At 46.6% G+C, this 16263-nt stretch overlaps 1 protein-coding gene across 8 annotated transcripts in view; it reads right to left on the minus strand.

Moving 5' to 3' along the window:
* CUX1 (cut like homeobox 1) overlaps nucleotides 1–16263 on the minus strand; it is a 363660-nt gene that overhangs the window by 135723 nt on the left and 211674 nt on the right. For all 8 annotated transcript variants that reach the window (XM_041747111.1, XM_041747110.1, XM_041747109.1 and 5 more), the window contains exons 5-8: nucleotides 13193–13330; nucleotides 9228–9351; nucleotides 6350–6426; nucleotides 4162–4228 (exon numbers count right to left, since the gene is read on the minus strand). In XM_041747111.1, the coding sequence (XP_041603045.1) occupies nucleotides 4162–4228; nucleotides 6350–6426; nucleotides 9228–9351; nucleotides 13193–13330 (406 nt within the window). The remainder of the gene's footprint in view (nucleotides 1–4161; nucleotides 4229–6349; nucleotides 6427–9227; nucleotides 9352–13192; nucleotides 13331–16263) is intronic.

Raw genomic sequence — 16263 nt, forward strand, 5'->3', positions numbered from 1 at the left:
TGGCCCTGGGCTGCCTTTTGTTAGCAGTCAGTCCATTTCCGACTTGGGAGATGCCCGACCCCCGTGGGGGGCTCAAGTCTGCCGACCCCATCCCAATCCAGCCTCACATACACTGTGCCCACCTGGCCCCATCCCACATTTGGCACATCTGGCTGGCCCCTTGGGTCAGCTTGGCCGCCCTGTGTTCTCACACCCTGCACTCCTTTGTCTCCAGCAGAACTCACCCGAACTCATCTTTCCACCTCAAACCACATGTCACTCCCTTCAGGAAGGCTTCCCTGATTACCTTGCTTTTGCTCCAGCTGGGTGTGCCTTCGCTGTAAGTTTGCCCACTGGCCACTGCTGAGTTTGGCCTGGGAAGGAGGGGGGTGAAGTCAGAGGTTGCTCTACCTCCCAAAGACCACAGGTCCTTGCAAGCTTAGGTGTTGTACAGCCCGGCCAGTGCTGGCTCAAACTGCCACATTCCCTCTGTGGCTTCCCTCCTGCCAGTCCCTAGCTGGAGTGTGCCGTCTGTCTTGTGGACACCCTGACAGCACAGAGGCTGTGCTGGCCAATGTCCCCTCTATCATAGCAGTGATCACACTGGATTCCAATGGCTTTTCTCCCTTAGCTTCAGGATTTCCAGAGCCCAGCAAAGGGCCAGGCTCAGAAGGGGCCCCTAGGAATATCTGCCGCACGGATGAGTGGATCTGTTTTATTTGAGTCATGTCCTTCACGCAAGCTAGGCTTGTTCTCTCCACGTATGCACACACGTGCCACCCCTCTGCCTCTCTGCTCATCACAGGAGAAGGCAAGAAATTCCCTGCTGTAATCCTGGAAGGTGACGCACCCCAAGAGTGTCCATGGCTCTAAGAGCAGTCTGTGACAACAGCCACTGTCCCAAAGCAGAGCATTTTTACATGCTAGAATACGCAACTCTCTTACTTTTTGATTCTATTTTCCACTTACTGGAGTTTAGTGAAAATGAACAAGTAATGCTTGGATTTTCATTTATTTGGATTTGGGGAGGGGGAATCTCTTTGGCCTTAAGGCATACCAATTTCATGAGGAATAGTCTAGAAATATTTTTCACTGAGCCCACACCAGTAACTGCCATTTCTCATCAGATGCCAGTAGGATCAGTGTCCGGGAGAGGTGTAGGGCCTCTGATGCACCCTCCGCCCCTCCACTGGGTGACCTCACTGGTTCAGGGACCTAAGACTTAAAATTCTTACCTGTAACATGACAGAGCTGGCTGCCTAGGAACAGCCCAGGAGTCAACGTGTCTATAAACAGTAACTAGAAAAATACTTGAGACTGAAAATCATCCCTGTCATCTTTAGAAGAACCCCTGACCCCACTCTAGGGAGCAGGATCACCTGGGAGCAGGGCCCTGACAGGTGACGGAGCTGTCCTTAGTTAATTGGTGGTTCAGGTTGAGAGAAGCCAGCCATTCCCCAGTGTCAGCCTAGCTTCTGGCAAGGTCAGGGTGGGTGGGGACAGAGCCCCTGCCTCTCAGGGCCATCTCCCAGTGGCTCCCGGCCTCCATATTCCCCACCTGACAGGAAACCTGTGAGTGCACGTTAGCCCTTCCTCGACAGCTCCCCTGCTGCAACGCTTCCTCAACCCCCAAAACAAACCAATTAAATGGACACAGGTTGTCTTTGTGGCTCTTTAGAAGCCAAATAATGAAATCATGATTCTAAACCAGGGACCAGTACTAAGCCCTCATGTGACAAGTGGCATTATCTGCTGTCATTTCTGAATAGTTTCGACAGGTGCTACATGTATGTCGTCAGGCTCTTTCCTCAAGGAGGTGCCCATCTGTGGCAAACAGCGCCGCCCCAGGACACAGTGGGAGATATTGGCTTTTGGAAGTTGAGCCTCTTAGAACATTCTCAGGGCAGTGGCTTCCAAAGTAACGGTTGATTGAGACCCACCTGAAGACTCACATTTTACACTGTGACCCAATAACTGCACACTTAGATTTATACACATAACGAACACAAAAGGGCCACAGAACAATACCTGACTTTACTATGTGCCACGAGCCATGATATTTTTTACTCTATTTCATTTTATGTTGTATTTTATTGTCCATTTGGCTGGTTGCCACTCACTAAATTGATTTCGCCCCTGTGATACCCAGTTTGAGAAACATTGGCTCAGCGGGGGTTTATAGCCTGGTTGCACAACTTCTGAAGTGCATAACAAAGCAAACTTAGGTTAATTACAGAAACACAAGATGTATCTATGTCTTCCAGAAGGAGGTGTGGTTTTAAAAAAATAGTTCATTATTTTATTAAAACCACACCTCTTTCTAGAATGAGATGTTAGTGAGATAGAATGCGCCAGGGAACTAGCAAGGTGTAGCCAATGCCCAGAGAGGCATTTCCTTTCTAAAATCAAACTATTAGAAAGGAAATGATATAAACTGAGGCTAGAACTCTGTGTCAGATTAAAATGTTATAACTTTTAAAAATGGACCATGGGCAGCCCCGGTAGCTTAGCGGTTTAGCGCCGCCTTCAGCCTGGGGCCAGATCCTGGAGACTAGGGATCCAGTCCCATGTCAGGCTCCCTGCATGGAGCCTGCTTCTCCCTCTCCTGTGTCTCTGCCTCTCTCCCTCCCTCTCTCTGTGTCTCATGAATATAAATAAAATCTTTAAAAAAATAAAAAAAATAAAAAAAAATGGACCAACCACTACTCTTCTTAGTAGAAATAAAGTCCAGGCAAAAATAATTGAAAAATAAAGATGGCGGATTGGCAGAAAAGGGGAGACAGACACGGACACCAAGGAATACTAGGATGACAGCAGTTGGTATAGTTCCTGCCAAGCTTCCATCTGGGGGGTGAAGGGGGGGCCGGGGATCCACGTCTGCCATTCCATTGACACTAGTGCCCGGAGTTGGGGGAATGAATACCAGAGCCCCCAGGGAAATCTTAACAGTTATGATACCTTAGAGCCAGCTCATTCTAGCCCACCTGAATTCATATATCAGCATGCTGAAACAGTAAGGTAAAATGACCTGGCAACTTCCCAGGATTAGATATGCCAACAAGCCAGCCCAAGTTGCCAAGACCGAGAAGGATATTTTAGTCTGTGCAGAAGTACTGTGCTCACGATCAAAACTGGTCTGACTACAAGGCCTGGGGTAGCTCTTAGAGTCTCTAGCTACCAAAAAATGAAAAGATCAAGAGCCCACCGAGATGTGTCCTGAGGGCAGCAGGCCCAGTAGCAACCTGAGAGGCCAAGGGCAAGGGGGATGGGCCAGAGGGATAACCTGTGTAGAGCCAGCCCCTCCCCTGCCCCCACTGTCCCCTCCAGGACCCCTGAGGTGCTGTGGGAGCACAGCAGGAGACCTTTCTTACTGGCCCAGAGCAGCAGGGGGTGGGGGGATGGGGGGTAGTAGGATGGGGGTGGTGTGGAGTGTGGGTTTCTGCAGGAGATGGGAAGAGCCTCCCAGGACAGAAGGTGGATCAGCCACTTGCCTGGTACTGCCTGTCTGGACTTCAGCAGAGAAGACCCTGGATCAGGACAATTTCTGTTGCTTTTTTGTCTCTCTTGATTTCTATCAATGCCATTCTTTCTTTACTGGTGTTGTGCTTGGAGGGTGGGCTTGCAATGAGTGTGCCTGTGCTACCACAGATCACTGACTTCCTTCTGACAACCGGCCCTGTGTGACATACCGGCCCTAACACAGGCACACCCTATGTGTACGTGTCTGCACGGGAACGCCTAGTGTTCCAAGTTGACTTGAAAAGATCCATCTGCGCGGGAGCCAAGGACCCAGATACAGGAAAAGGTGACGTGCTTTGCACAGACCCAGCTACACGAAACAGCTCACGCATCACATCTTCTGTAAGATGCCCCTTCCCAAACTTTCTTAGAAAAAGGCCCATGTTGATGAGGCTTCATGACAATTGAGGATGCAAGTTCCAGGGTTCTAGAAGCACCAGACTACTGTTACATCTTGGGTATTGAACTGAAACAAGCAGCCCATGGGGGGGGACACTGTATTCCTCACGGCAGCTCTGGGGCCAAGCGCCTCCTGAACCCCATACCGCTTTGTGAAAGCCAGCAGACAGGAGGGGAAAGCAGGGGGAAGCTTCTACGGGTTTGCAAAATCAGGGGATCCCTGACCGAAAGGGTACAGACGGAGAAAGCCAGGCAGAGACTTACTTGGCAGTAATTTCTTCATCGTATTTGGTTTTCAGGTCAAATAATTCTGTTCGAGTTTTTTCCAGGGCTGAAAGGCAGAGGACGGAAAAGTTTACTATAAGACACCAGTTGTCCAAATTAAATTTAAAAAGAAAAGGTAGGGGCGGCTGGCAGGGTGGGGAGGGGGCTCAGTTGGTTAATTGTCTGACTTTTGATTTTGACTCAGGTCATGATCTCAGGGTCATGAGTTTGAGCCCCGTGCTGGGCTTTGCACTGACCAGGGAGTCTGTTGGAGATTCTCTCCCTCTCTTTGCCCCTCACCTCTCCTCTCTTGCTCTCTCTCTCTCTCTCAAAAAAAAAAAAAAAAAAGGAAAAAAAGAAAAAAAGAAAAAAACTCCACAAGCAATAAATTCACAAAGGGTCAAAAATTACAAAAATACACAGAATGGGGCCCAGAATCCCCTTTCACTTTTAACCTCATCTTATCCACACACCTCCTTGGAGATAACTCCTATTACTGGTTTGGTGTATGGATTCCCTGCCTTTACATACATTTTATTATTTAAAATATATTTCCATATACACCTGCATCTACGTGTGTGTGTATACATATATATACATATATATATTCCCCACCCCAGTTCTGCACAGATAGGATGACACAAATATATTCTAAGCCTTGCTCTTTTCCTTAAGCAGAACAACATGGAAAGCTCTCCATGTCAGGACACAGGCAGTAACAATTAGCTCTTGTAAGAGGTTTGCCAGATGCCGTGTACCTGAGGACCCAGAGAAGTGAAGGTACTGGGGTGAGGAGTTTAGACACCCCAAGGAGACAAACCCGACTTAGCTGGATCCCTCAAGAGGCAATTTACATTCCCATCTATACTATTATGAGTGTGACTATTTTCTTATACTCTCACCAACACTGGATATTATCAATTAAATAAAATTCTTTTGACAGTCTGACAGGCAAAACAATCTTTCCTTGATTTAATTAGCATCCTCCTACCTGTTAAGAATTGTTAATGTTTTTTTCATATGTGTATTGGCCACGTGCATCTCTTCTGCAGGCTGTTTGCGTCTTTAGCCCCTTGTTCTACTGGACTGTTTATTTCTTTTTACTGAATTCTTTTTTTTTTTTTAACATTATTTATTTATTTATTTGACAGGGGGAGAGGGACAGAGGGAGAAGGAGGGGGAAGGACAGAGAGAGCGAGCGAGAGAGAGCCGGAAAGCACAAGCAGGGGGAATGGCAGAGAGGGAGGGAGAAGCAGACTCCTAGCTGAGCAAGGAACCTGCCGTGGAGCTTGATCCCATGACCCTGGGATCATGATCTGAGCCGAAGGCAGATGCTTAACGGACTGAGCCACACACGCACCCCTTTTTACTGATTTCTTAGTGATTTTTAGGAGGTCTCTAGATTTGGGGGGTTTTATTCATGTATCTGTAAATGTGCTATTATTATGTTCTCATTCTCTGTCATTTAGTATTCACTTGGATTATGACGTCTTCTTTTTTTTTTCTTATATTTTAAAGATTTTATCTACTTGAGAGAGAGAGGAGGAGCTCAGCATGGGGCTTGATCTTGGGACTCTAGGATCGTGAGCTGTGCCGAAGGCAGATGCTTAACTGAGCCACTTAGGCCTCCTGGATTATGTCTTCTGATGCTTCTCCCTCCACGTTTACATTAAATGTATGATGCAGTTTCCCTTTCAGGGAAAAAAAGAGAGAAAGAGAAAGAAGGAGAAGAAAAAAGCATAAAGAAACGATAAAAACTAGTACAACCTTCTTTGGCGTCTTAAATTTTAAAGGTCCGTTATTACTGTGCTTAACTTCACTTAGGGTGGAAATAAGTGTTGTGGGTTTTTTTTTTTTCTTTTCCTATTATTGTTCTAAATGAAATGTCAGTCCTTGATAGTTTGGTGATTTGGATGTGTTTGTTGGAAAAAAAGCCTAGAAAGAAAGGATGGCTTGTGGACGGGATGGAAATGGAAGGCAGATCCTCCCACCTTCACGCTAACAACTCAGCGTGGGTGACTAATGAAGTCAAGGTGGGGAGGCTGTGGGCTCTGAGGAGCGTGGGCTCCTTTACTCCTCCAGGGTGGACCGGTACCAGGGAAGACCTGGGGGGACCAGGAGACAGGGCAAAGCCCCCGACTTGAGTACACCCTGGATGGACTTCATGATAGGATGAAGAATACTACACCTGTCTGCAGACTTTGAACTTTGTGTTCTGCTTCCTCTAGCTTTGACGTGGTAGACATCTGCGTCTCCTGCAGTTTTCTGAAAAGGAAGAGGACAGGAAAATAAAGCCAGCTGGTCATCTTGTTTCCCAAAGTGAAGTCTTGTGTGCTTTGGAGCTCGATGACCAGCGATCTTTGCTGCAACATGCCCCACTGACAACAGGCGCACAGCTGGCTACCGCTGGTGGCGCCACAAGCCCTGCACACCCGCTCCCTGACCCTCGGCACCCTGACTTTGTACCCGAGTGTGATACAATGTAGAGTGTGCATCCTGCAGGACCTGACGTGTGCTAATGGATGCAGCCAGTTATCTTAAATGCAACTTGTTCTTCCCATGCCAGATATTTAGGGGGAAAAAAAATCATCATCACGCACTCATTGTTTTCTGAAGTTACCCAAGAAGAATGATACATTTACATTTTGCTGACACAATGAAGGAATTTGTTGGAATAAAGGACGTGCTAATAGATGTGACAGCTGCTCCATGTCTGTTATAATGGAATGCAAATGTGACCGTAATACCTAATGGGAGATTCTCAATGTTTGAACCCAATGTCCCCAGATTTACATTTCCCCTGATCTCCAAATGAATTCCCTGGTCAATAAATAGCATTCCTTCCTCCTCATCTGCAGAAAATTTCTAAAAATAAGTTTATTATTTTTACATCATATGAATAGAACACATGCTCTCATACTAACAAACCTGGGAATACAGAAAAGTAGAAATTACAGTGTTTAAAAAAAAAATTAGCCAAATTTCTATCACCTATGGAGAAAGATTGCTCATGTTTTTGCATATTCCAATTATAAAACTATTCAAGGCTCTGGGTTTTAAAAAAAACAAAACAGGCAAAACACACATAGGAGTATTCTATAAACTCACATGTAATATATAAACTCACACTCTCCACCCCTGCCTGCTTTTTCACTTATTTCCTTACTTTGGAAACATTCTACACCAGCATATGCAGCTCCTCCTCATTCTTATTAAATAATTAATGTAACCAGCCTCTGTGGACACTTAGGTTGTTTATCGCCTCTTTCTACTAAACAATTCTGCAGTGATCATTATGCAGACATTGTTGCATAATTCTGAGAGTGAATCTGTTGGATGAAGTTCTAGCAGAAGAATTATAATGGTCAAAGAGTACGTGCAATTTTTTTGTTACTGTTGTTCTGATTGATATTGAGAAACTTCCCAACAACAACAAAAAAAACCCCTCACTAATTTAAACTCTTGCCAACAATATGTGTTTGTTTTCCTGTGCCAACACTGAGTAAAATTAAACCTAATTTTCCTGCTGAGTAAAGCCCAGCATTTGGAGCATTTGTTTCTCTTTGTATAAACTGTCTGCGTATCTTCATCCACTTTGTAGTGCTCATTTTTTCCTATTAGTTGGTAAGGGCTCTTATGCTTTGAGAAAATTTCTTCCCAGGTTTTTGATGCTTTTAAAATGTTTACTGTTATTTATTTTTAAACAATCAGTTTTTAATTATGATTAGAAAGAAATGCCTACTCCAAAATTATTAAAAACAAAATACTTGCAGAAATTTCCTTCCAAGATGCACATGATTGAATTATTAATGTTTAAGCCCTAGATCCATTTAAATTTCTTGGTGTAAAGAATGAGATTAAAAAAAAAAATCTAGCTTTATCCTCCATCCCGAGTGGTCAGTCCGTTATTTGCATCTTTAAATATAATTAATCCTTTTACCAAGTCTGAAAAGCCAACTTAATCATATCAAATTCTCGGATGAATTTACTTCCACAATTTTCTGATGCGTGACTTTGCTCTGTGCAGCTGTAATCATGCTGTATGTAATTTTGTATCATGCATTTTTCTCTCCATATCATGCTGGACACATTTCTGGTCTCATTTCAAATTCTACACTGCTATTATTTTAATGGCTGCATAATGTTCCAGTTGGGGACAGTCCACCTTTACTTATCCATTTCCCTATGGCCGGGGCATTTCAATTGCTGGCATCCCACCCCCCTTGCCCTAGTATCAGCAACCTGGTGAGAAACTGCTTTGGGCATAAAGTGCTGTTCTAGGAGGCAGTTAGGCTGGGTCAGGAGTCCTCTCATCTTTCAGAGCCCCAGCTCTCTGCATGGCTCACTTCTTTCCTGGGGGCAGCACCTGGCCCTGGCTCTGCCAGGCCACAAGGGACCCACATTGGTCCTGTAATGATGACTTTGGGAGGTAAAGTACGATCACCAGGGGAAGTCAGGGCTGGAGTAGTGGGTTGGGCTCCGGTCCCACTTCTGGGTAACTAGTGGGAGACTGTGGGCAGGTCCCTCATCTGAAGCCCACTTTCTCTAACATATTTTACTGACATCAGATGCTTGATATATGAAGCACAATGAGGCAAAGAGGCAAAAACCAAAAAACCCAAACAAACCCCAGATTTGTGAATGATGTTAAATATCCACATTCATTTCAGAAGGTGGCAGGAGTTCGGTCTGTGTCCAGGGCTTACCCAGAGACGGCACACATTCATGCCCTGTCATCTCTGCTCATGTCAGTGCATGCCTTGCGCACATGCTCTGTGCTCGACCCCTGGACCCACATGGCCCCAGCAGACACACTCTGGTCCCCTTAACTATCTGATGCCATCACCTCTATGAGTAAAGACCAATGGATGGCACCCAAGGTAATTTCCACATATTACAGAGTAAGGGACGCCTTTATTTTTCAAACAGAAATTTTCCTGAGAGCCCCGTGGAGCATGGTTTACCACCTGGGCAGGTCTAGAGGGCTCATTTTAAACACTCCTTGTGGTGTGAAGTTTAGAGGTATGACATTGTGTCAGTGTGTACGGACCCCAACAGACACTCACCTCTCCTTTTCTGCAAAATCATTTTGTAACTTTTGTTCTTTTTCAAGAGCTATAGTCTCTGCTTGGTTCTTCAGAGTCTGTTCATATTCTCGGATTTTTTCTTTAAGTGCTTTTATTGTAACCTCTGCAGAAAGAGAAAGACGGGAGTGAGAGGAGCATGATTCTATGCAGCTACATACACAAGGCTTTTGTAACCTGGTAGGATTGTGGTGTTTTAAACTTTAGCTCCTCAACCCTGACACAAAATCAATGGTTACGAGTCCCTTCGGAGACCTTTTACTCCCTAAATGTTAAAGTGAACTTTAAACATTTAGGCTGAAGAGGATCAATGGATTTTGCTGGGCAGAAGAGCTATGGTTTCTTCAATACAACTTAAAAAAAGTCAGTAGGGGGGAGCATCAATGGTCACACAGAATATCATCTTATTGATGAGCTTTAAATTAATCCTCTACCGAAGGAAGATGAATAATGTTTTTGTGCGGTTTAAGTACTTTCTCACAAAGAAAAACAGTTCATAATTATGTGCGTGTTTTGGAAGAAGCAGACTTAGCCAAAGCCAGGTGAGTCTACAGACTGCCCTGGCCCTGGGCTTTGGCTCCACGGTTTCATGAGTGATGGAATACGCAGTGTGCTAAGTGGACACGGTGTATGTCTCCTCCTCTGGAAGGGATGCATCCAGCCCGGAGGCTGGTGGATGGGGTTTGTATGCATGGAGCAGGCGGCACAGGGCCTGGGGGAGCCCCATCTGAGGCAGAGTGAGTACTGGGGGTGGGGGGTAGAAGAGCTGGGCAATGAAGGAGCCCTGTAGGGCTCAATGCTCAGGACACAGGGCCCCTCAGGGGGCAGGGCTGTCCCCAGAAAGCCTGGGCCCCACCACCACCAACTGCATGTTTACAGCCATCGCTTTAATGACTCAAAGCAGGAACACCAAAGCAGATGTAACAAAGAGGGCAGAGTCCTGATTCAGACCTGTGGGTGGCTTGAGGGCAGGACTGTTCCACCTGCTTCCTCCCATAGATACCCCACATCACCCTCTGCGATGGATAGTCCCTGGCAGGGCACTGGGGTCCCAGCTCCAAGGAGGGTAGACCTCTTGGGGAACTACACCTTCTGCACATGGATCCATCTCCTAGAGGGCTAGGCCAAGAAAGGGCCAAGGCACAAATCAATGGAGGGGCCTGGGTAGGTTGAGCGGGGGAGGCTCAGATGCGGCTTGTGACGGTGGGGCTCCAGACTCACACGACAACACTGACTACCAGTAAGAGCTTGCACTGGGGCCCTTGGTCCTTCAGGTTATAACCCGCATCCACTTTCACTCCCTGAGCAGCACAGACATGCTGAGCAAGGCAGGAGCACATGTGCTGGGAGGTCAGGACCCGAGTGGCTTAGTGGATAAAAACTAAAGGCTCTTTTGTTAAGGGCAGAAATTGGCCCTTTTCATTAAGTAGAACCCAAAGGGTTCTCCTTAGAGAGAGAGAGAGAGAGAGAGAGAGAGAAGAAATTAAAACCGATGACCCTGTCAGGGCACCTGAAAGGAGAGACGGGGTCCTTCTGCCTTTGGGGGTAGCTGTTTGGGGCCTGAAAGAAATGCTCTGTGAGCCTCACGGCTAGTGATCCACGTCACCATCGAGCCACAGAGACAGGGCCAAGTTTGGGCAAGAGTGGATACTTCTCAAGTGGACATCACGACAGGACAATTCTGAAAACACATGCACGCTCTTTTAAGTCAGTGGTCTATGTGACCATGTACGTCAACATATAGTGTTTTTTGCCTCTTGCAACTGGTGGGAAATGTCTGTATATATACCCCATGGACCTCAGCCCTGATTCCAACAGTGTTTCCCAGTGTGACATGGTTCTGCTTCTCCCAGGGGAGCTTGGGGCACTAGCTGGGGGCTCCCACTCCATCTGATGAGGTTTCTTTGGCATCCCCAGCCTGCGTGGGCTGCTTGCTGGCCAGCCAAGACTAAGCCGGGGTCTGGCTCATCCTGGAACCTCTGGTCCTCTGATAGGCAGGCTGGAGTCTAGAACATTCCCCACAGTGTGCCCCAGATGGAGTCCCTACATGTGAGCAAATGAGGAGGAAGAATGGCCCAGCAGAGAGAGGACCACAGTGCTCTGCTCTTATTAGCTGCACCTGGGCACCAATGTCCTCATCTTTCCATGCCATTTCCAGTGTATGATAGAGAGAAATCCCTCCTGCTGTAAATTGGTGAAAAACCAATCTACGCTATGGCTGTGATGATAAATACACATGATGCACACCCTCCCTTTCCTAATCAAAACCACTGCATACTGGGAAGAAAAGGGAGGAAACTCATTTTTCTGAAAGTTGGGAAAACCTATAAAGCTATCAATAAATGAAGGGGGGGCGGTGGGAATTTCTAGAAAAAAACAACCATTTGTAGTAAGAACCTCTGATATTTACTGAGCATCAGGAAAAATACTAAATGCCTCCCCAGATCTCATGTAAGCCTACCACGATCCTAAGTGGTCATGATGTGAAGCCTCCCACTCAAGGAAAGGAGGGTTTTTCATAAACTGAAGTCCCCTGATTGCTTGTGTGAGGGCTCAGAGCTAAACCGTGGCACCAAAGGGTCTCAAGGCAGGTCTTTGGTACTTCATTGAAAAAAAGCCCGTCAAATGGGGCCTTTTAGTGGAGGAGGACATCTCACATTCAGTTCTAGTTCCTCACTGGGCAACTGGCCATGGGGTTGCTGACCAAGCCAAGTGGGAAAAGAGGGCCACAAAGAGCCTTGGGTGGACTCCAACAAAACAAAATCAATCTATAAAAAACACAAAGAGGGGGTCTGACAAAATGAGATGTCAGAGGTCACCGGAGGGGGGAAAAAGCAGCACCTTCCTTTCTGGGTGGTACTTCAGGGCAACCCGGAGAGTTCATTCATTTACGGGTTCTCTCTCACCTGGAGTGTGGGGGGCAAGGCCGCACCTTCTCTCACCTGGATCCCAGCCCACTATGTCCGACACCTCACTTTCAAGCAGGACAAAGCTGGCTGGATGTGTCCCAAAGGCTCACTGCTCCCTGCAGTCAAGGTGGGGCCTCCACTGGTTCTGTGTCCCCCAGCCTCCCAACCACCGAGGAAGGGGATCCTCAGGACCGCCTCTTGAAGCCTTGTCTCCAATGGTCTCAAAGTCAAAGGACATTCTAAAGATCTTCAGCCAGCAATTCTGGGGTGCAGTAAAGAGAGGTCCACTGGGAGGAAATGCTCCGAATCACCCAAGTGGTCAGCCTCTCGCTCCTAGCTCCTTCCTTACCCACACCCCCAAACCAAAACACACAGGTCAGGTTTTAGGGAGAGTTGGCAGAATGATCTGCAGCTATTGCTGCGACATGGGGCCCACAACCTGTCTTCGCAACAAGCAAGCCAACGGGATCCTAGACGGTGAACACATCTGGATTCTAGGTGCCTCGAGATCTCTTTGTTCTTCCCTGACAGGAAGAGCCAGGCCACCTTGGCCCTCCCTGCCTGACTGATGGTTTTCTTTCATTCAGGCTGGGAGGATGCATCTGGAAGCCTTCGTGTACCAGCGGCCACTACTAAATGGCTTAGTGGCTGTGGCCCTTTGATCATGAGCTGGCTCTCTGACAGGTGTCGCCCGCAGGCAACACAACCACCCTTTTAAAAGGTGGATCCTATCACATGATGATCCAGGAAGGTTCTGAAAGACTCCTGGTTGGTCCCATCACAGGGCAACAAAATCATGTGTAGTTACTGTGCCTAGGAAAAGTTTTATTTCCCAACAGCTAAGTGTTATTACTATTATTATCTCTCTGTAATGATTCTGATGGGGACCCCACCCTGACTTTGTGACGTGGATGACGGTTAGAGCTAGTCCCAACAGTGTGGGGAAGGCAATTAAAGGCAGAGGGGGGAAAAGAAAAGAAGAAAAAAAGAAAAGACAAGACAAGACAAAGCCAAGCACAGAACATATCTTCCACTAACCTTGATTTTTTACTTCAGCAAATTCCTTGTTGTACTCTTCCAGAGTTTCCCTAAGCTTCTGGTTCTCTGTTTCAATGTCATGCAGACGCTGCACTTTGAGCTGGAGCTGCTGCCCGAGGTCCAGCGCGGGCACGGGATCTACGGGACAGGGACACGCAGGTCACCCCACTCTAAGCACAGAGTAGACACTTTTCATGGTCATGCAGAGGCTTGAAGCAGGCCAGCTGGGGTGCCCGGGAACTCAGCCTCCTGCTGGCCCCCCCAATGGGATGCTACCACTTGCCAACAGTCAGGGCACCTGTGACTTTGCCATCCCCTGTCCCTCCGCAGAGCCCTGGGCCCTATCCCACAGCTGGCTGGTCAGGGACGCTTCTGCGCGGCTACAAAGGATGTGTATGCAGACTCACTCTCCAGGGCCCCAGCCTATGGACACAACCTGCACACAGCCAGAGGTGCGTGGGGATTTGTCCACTGCTTCAGCATGGTGTGACACTTGGAACATTTCTCAGTCCTTGATCCGACCAACAGGAAGGGGATGCACATGGTCAAGGGGAGGAGTCTCAGGGAAAGTCAACCACGCATGCAGCATGGACAGTGTGTGTGAAGGCGCCATAAGCCTCAAGTTTCCAATAATCCTTATGAAGTTGGAAGTTAACACCTGATCCTCGGAGTGTGTCTCACCACCACAAGACTCTGATGGATGTTTTCTCTTTTGGGCCTCACAGCAACTCTAGGAAGGGGATGTGACATGTGTCAGGCGAAACACTGTACATCTCTGTCACACAAGTATAGGCTAAAGCTCTGGGGAGTGTAGTGACTTGCCCTTGGTTTCTCAGCTAGTTAGCAGGCAGAGAGAACTTGAACCCAAAGTCTGTTAACTCCAAGTGACCAGTCTTCCAACAAGGAAGATCCCCTGATGGGGTGGAGGACGTCAATGCAGGCTTCATATGGTCATGTGCGGGAGGTCCTGTGGCCTACTCAATGTACCATCTGTGATTAGACTGACTTACACAAAACTGTATTTTGACCCAAAATTTGAGACCTTAGACATGGAATTTACAATACTGACTCTCAGTCTCTGGTGTTATTGTTAATTCAGTGTGAAATGGAGAGACGTTAGATGCTCTTCTGGTGTTGATCTTATTTTTTCTTCTGCTGCCTAAAAGGCACTCATAGTCCACCTGCTGGGTACCCGTGGAGTACTTCTAGAATGCTCAGGCCCCATCAGAGTGGAATACTCGAGTCCACCGGGCTTAGAAAAGATTACTGAAGATATTTCTGGTATGGACGCCAGTATCACTTGTGAGGTGGCTGCAAAGATTTAGTCTCTACTTGAGGAATGCTAAACACCAAGCCCAGTGGATCAACAGGGGTATATATTCAAGAGCTCACTTAATTTTCAAATACCAGAGTCATTAATTTTTCAGACCACCCTCAGTTTCTGGAAGCGAGGGGAGATCTCCCATGCCTTAGTCAGCCAGTCTGCCAGGAGCCAGGAACTCTGTGCGATGCCAACGTCTCTACAGAGTTTACAAAAGGCAGGCGCTGGGATATATCCAGTGCAACCAATGGACCTGCGCGTGGGGCTTAACACAACACTGCCCGTCACATGACAGCCCTGGCCGCTGGGCATTTATTCTGGGTGTATACACAGTTTATGACTACATCGCTTTCTCATTTGTGGCTTTTCATTATTATTTTAATCAGCATTAAAATATTTATATTAAATTAGATTTCAAAAGCTATTTTGGGGAGACGATTCCTTGTAAGTAGGGGTAGTAATAACACCAGAGACCAAATTTCTCAGAACATTCCAGGTGTGGGGTTTTTGTCCTGTTTTTTTTTTTTTTTTCCATTTCAAAACTCTTTCCAGGGTACCTACCTTCCCCTTTCCTCCACCTTTTTTACCCTTGTCCCTGTGGCCTCACACTGGACAACCAGCCTGAGGGAAACAAACAGTATGCCCAGGGCCTCCTTCACCTGGAACTTCCATCAAAACTTGACACCGAGGTTAGGGAAGCATCGAGGAGAAGGAGAACCACTGTACTTGGATAAAATTCTATTAACATTCACGCATGTGGGCTTTCCGGTGTGACTGCCCGTACAGATGATATTTTTAAAGAGCTAAGCTAGTGTACTGCCCTCCCCATCCCTAAAATTTCTGTCGACAACTTTTCTAGTCCATTCCTTTTAAAAGGCCAGGACCCACAGCAGACCTGTGTCTGCTTTGAATAAAAAAATTGCTTCCCTCGTTGGATTCAGCCAGGAACTCAGTGACATATAAAAATAACATGCACATTATCAAGTGAATGGTAACTAGACCTTTAGACAAAATTTCAAAGCGTTACATTGTAAATGAAAATTCTGGCAATCTCATAATTATTCATTAGGCATGTATATTTAATTTAACACTATTAAAGGTTAATGCCTAAGTAGCAAAACTGGTCACAGAATAAAGAATGAACTGAATGTTCAAACATCTCTGTGCATTAAACTTCAAACTTTACTGCAGTACAGTTGAATGACTAGACGCCTACAGCATTTGAATATTGTTTTGGATTATGTAAAAGGCATTGCTAAAGTACCTCTTAGGCTTAATTTTTATTACTTGTATTAAAGGAACAGCTAATTACCACATGACAATATAATGACTCTAGCATGTTTGGGCCAGAGACCAAAACAATGACTCTCAGCCCACCAAACTCCAACCTGCCTGTGAATCTAGGGGAAATCATGGCCTTTTGTCTCGTTAATGACTCTCAATGCCCTTAAACCCCACGCAAGTATTGTGGGGTCTCATTCTGAATGTCACAAGCCTCTGACCTCGGCAGTTCAATTAGGGAACCATCTAGGGGAGGCCAGGGCACACACCTGTGCAAGGAACAGGAACACACAAAATCCTGCAAACCTGTCTCCCTTGCCTCCTCCAAGTCAACATGCTTTATTATCAGTTTCATCCACCCAACATGACAAACTTGCAAAGTGTTTTACAATCATCTGATAGTTAATTCCTAAAATACTCTTTGAGGCATTATATAGCGCTCATTATGCAACACAAGCCTCGGAACATA

The sequence above is a fragment of the Vulpes lagopus genome, chromosome 3 (assembly GCF_018345385.1).
Source record: "Vulpes lagopus strain Blue_001 chromosome 3, ASM1834538v1, whole genome shotgun sequence".
NCBI classification, from domain to species: Eukaryota; Metazoa; Chordata; class Mammalia; order Carnivora; family Canidae; genus Vulpes; species Vulpes lagopus.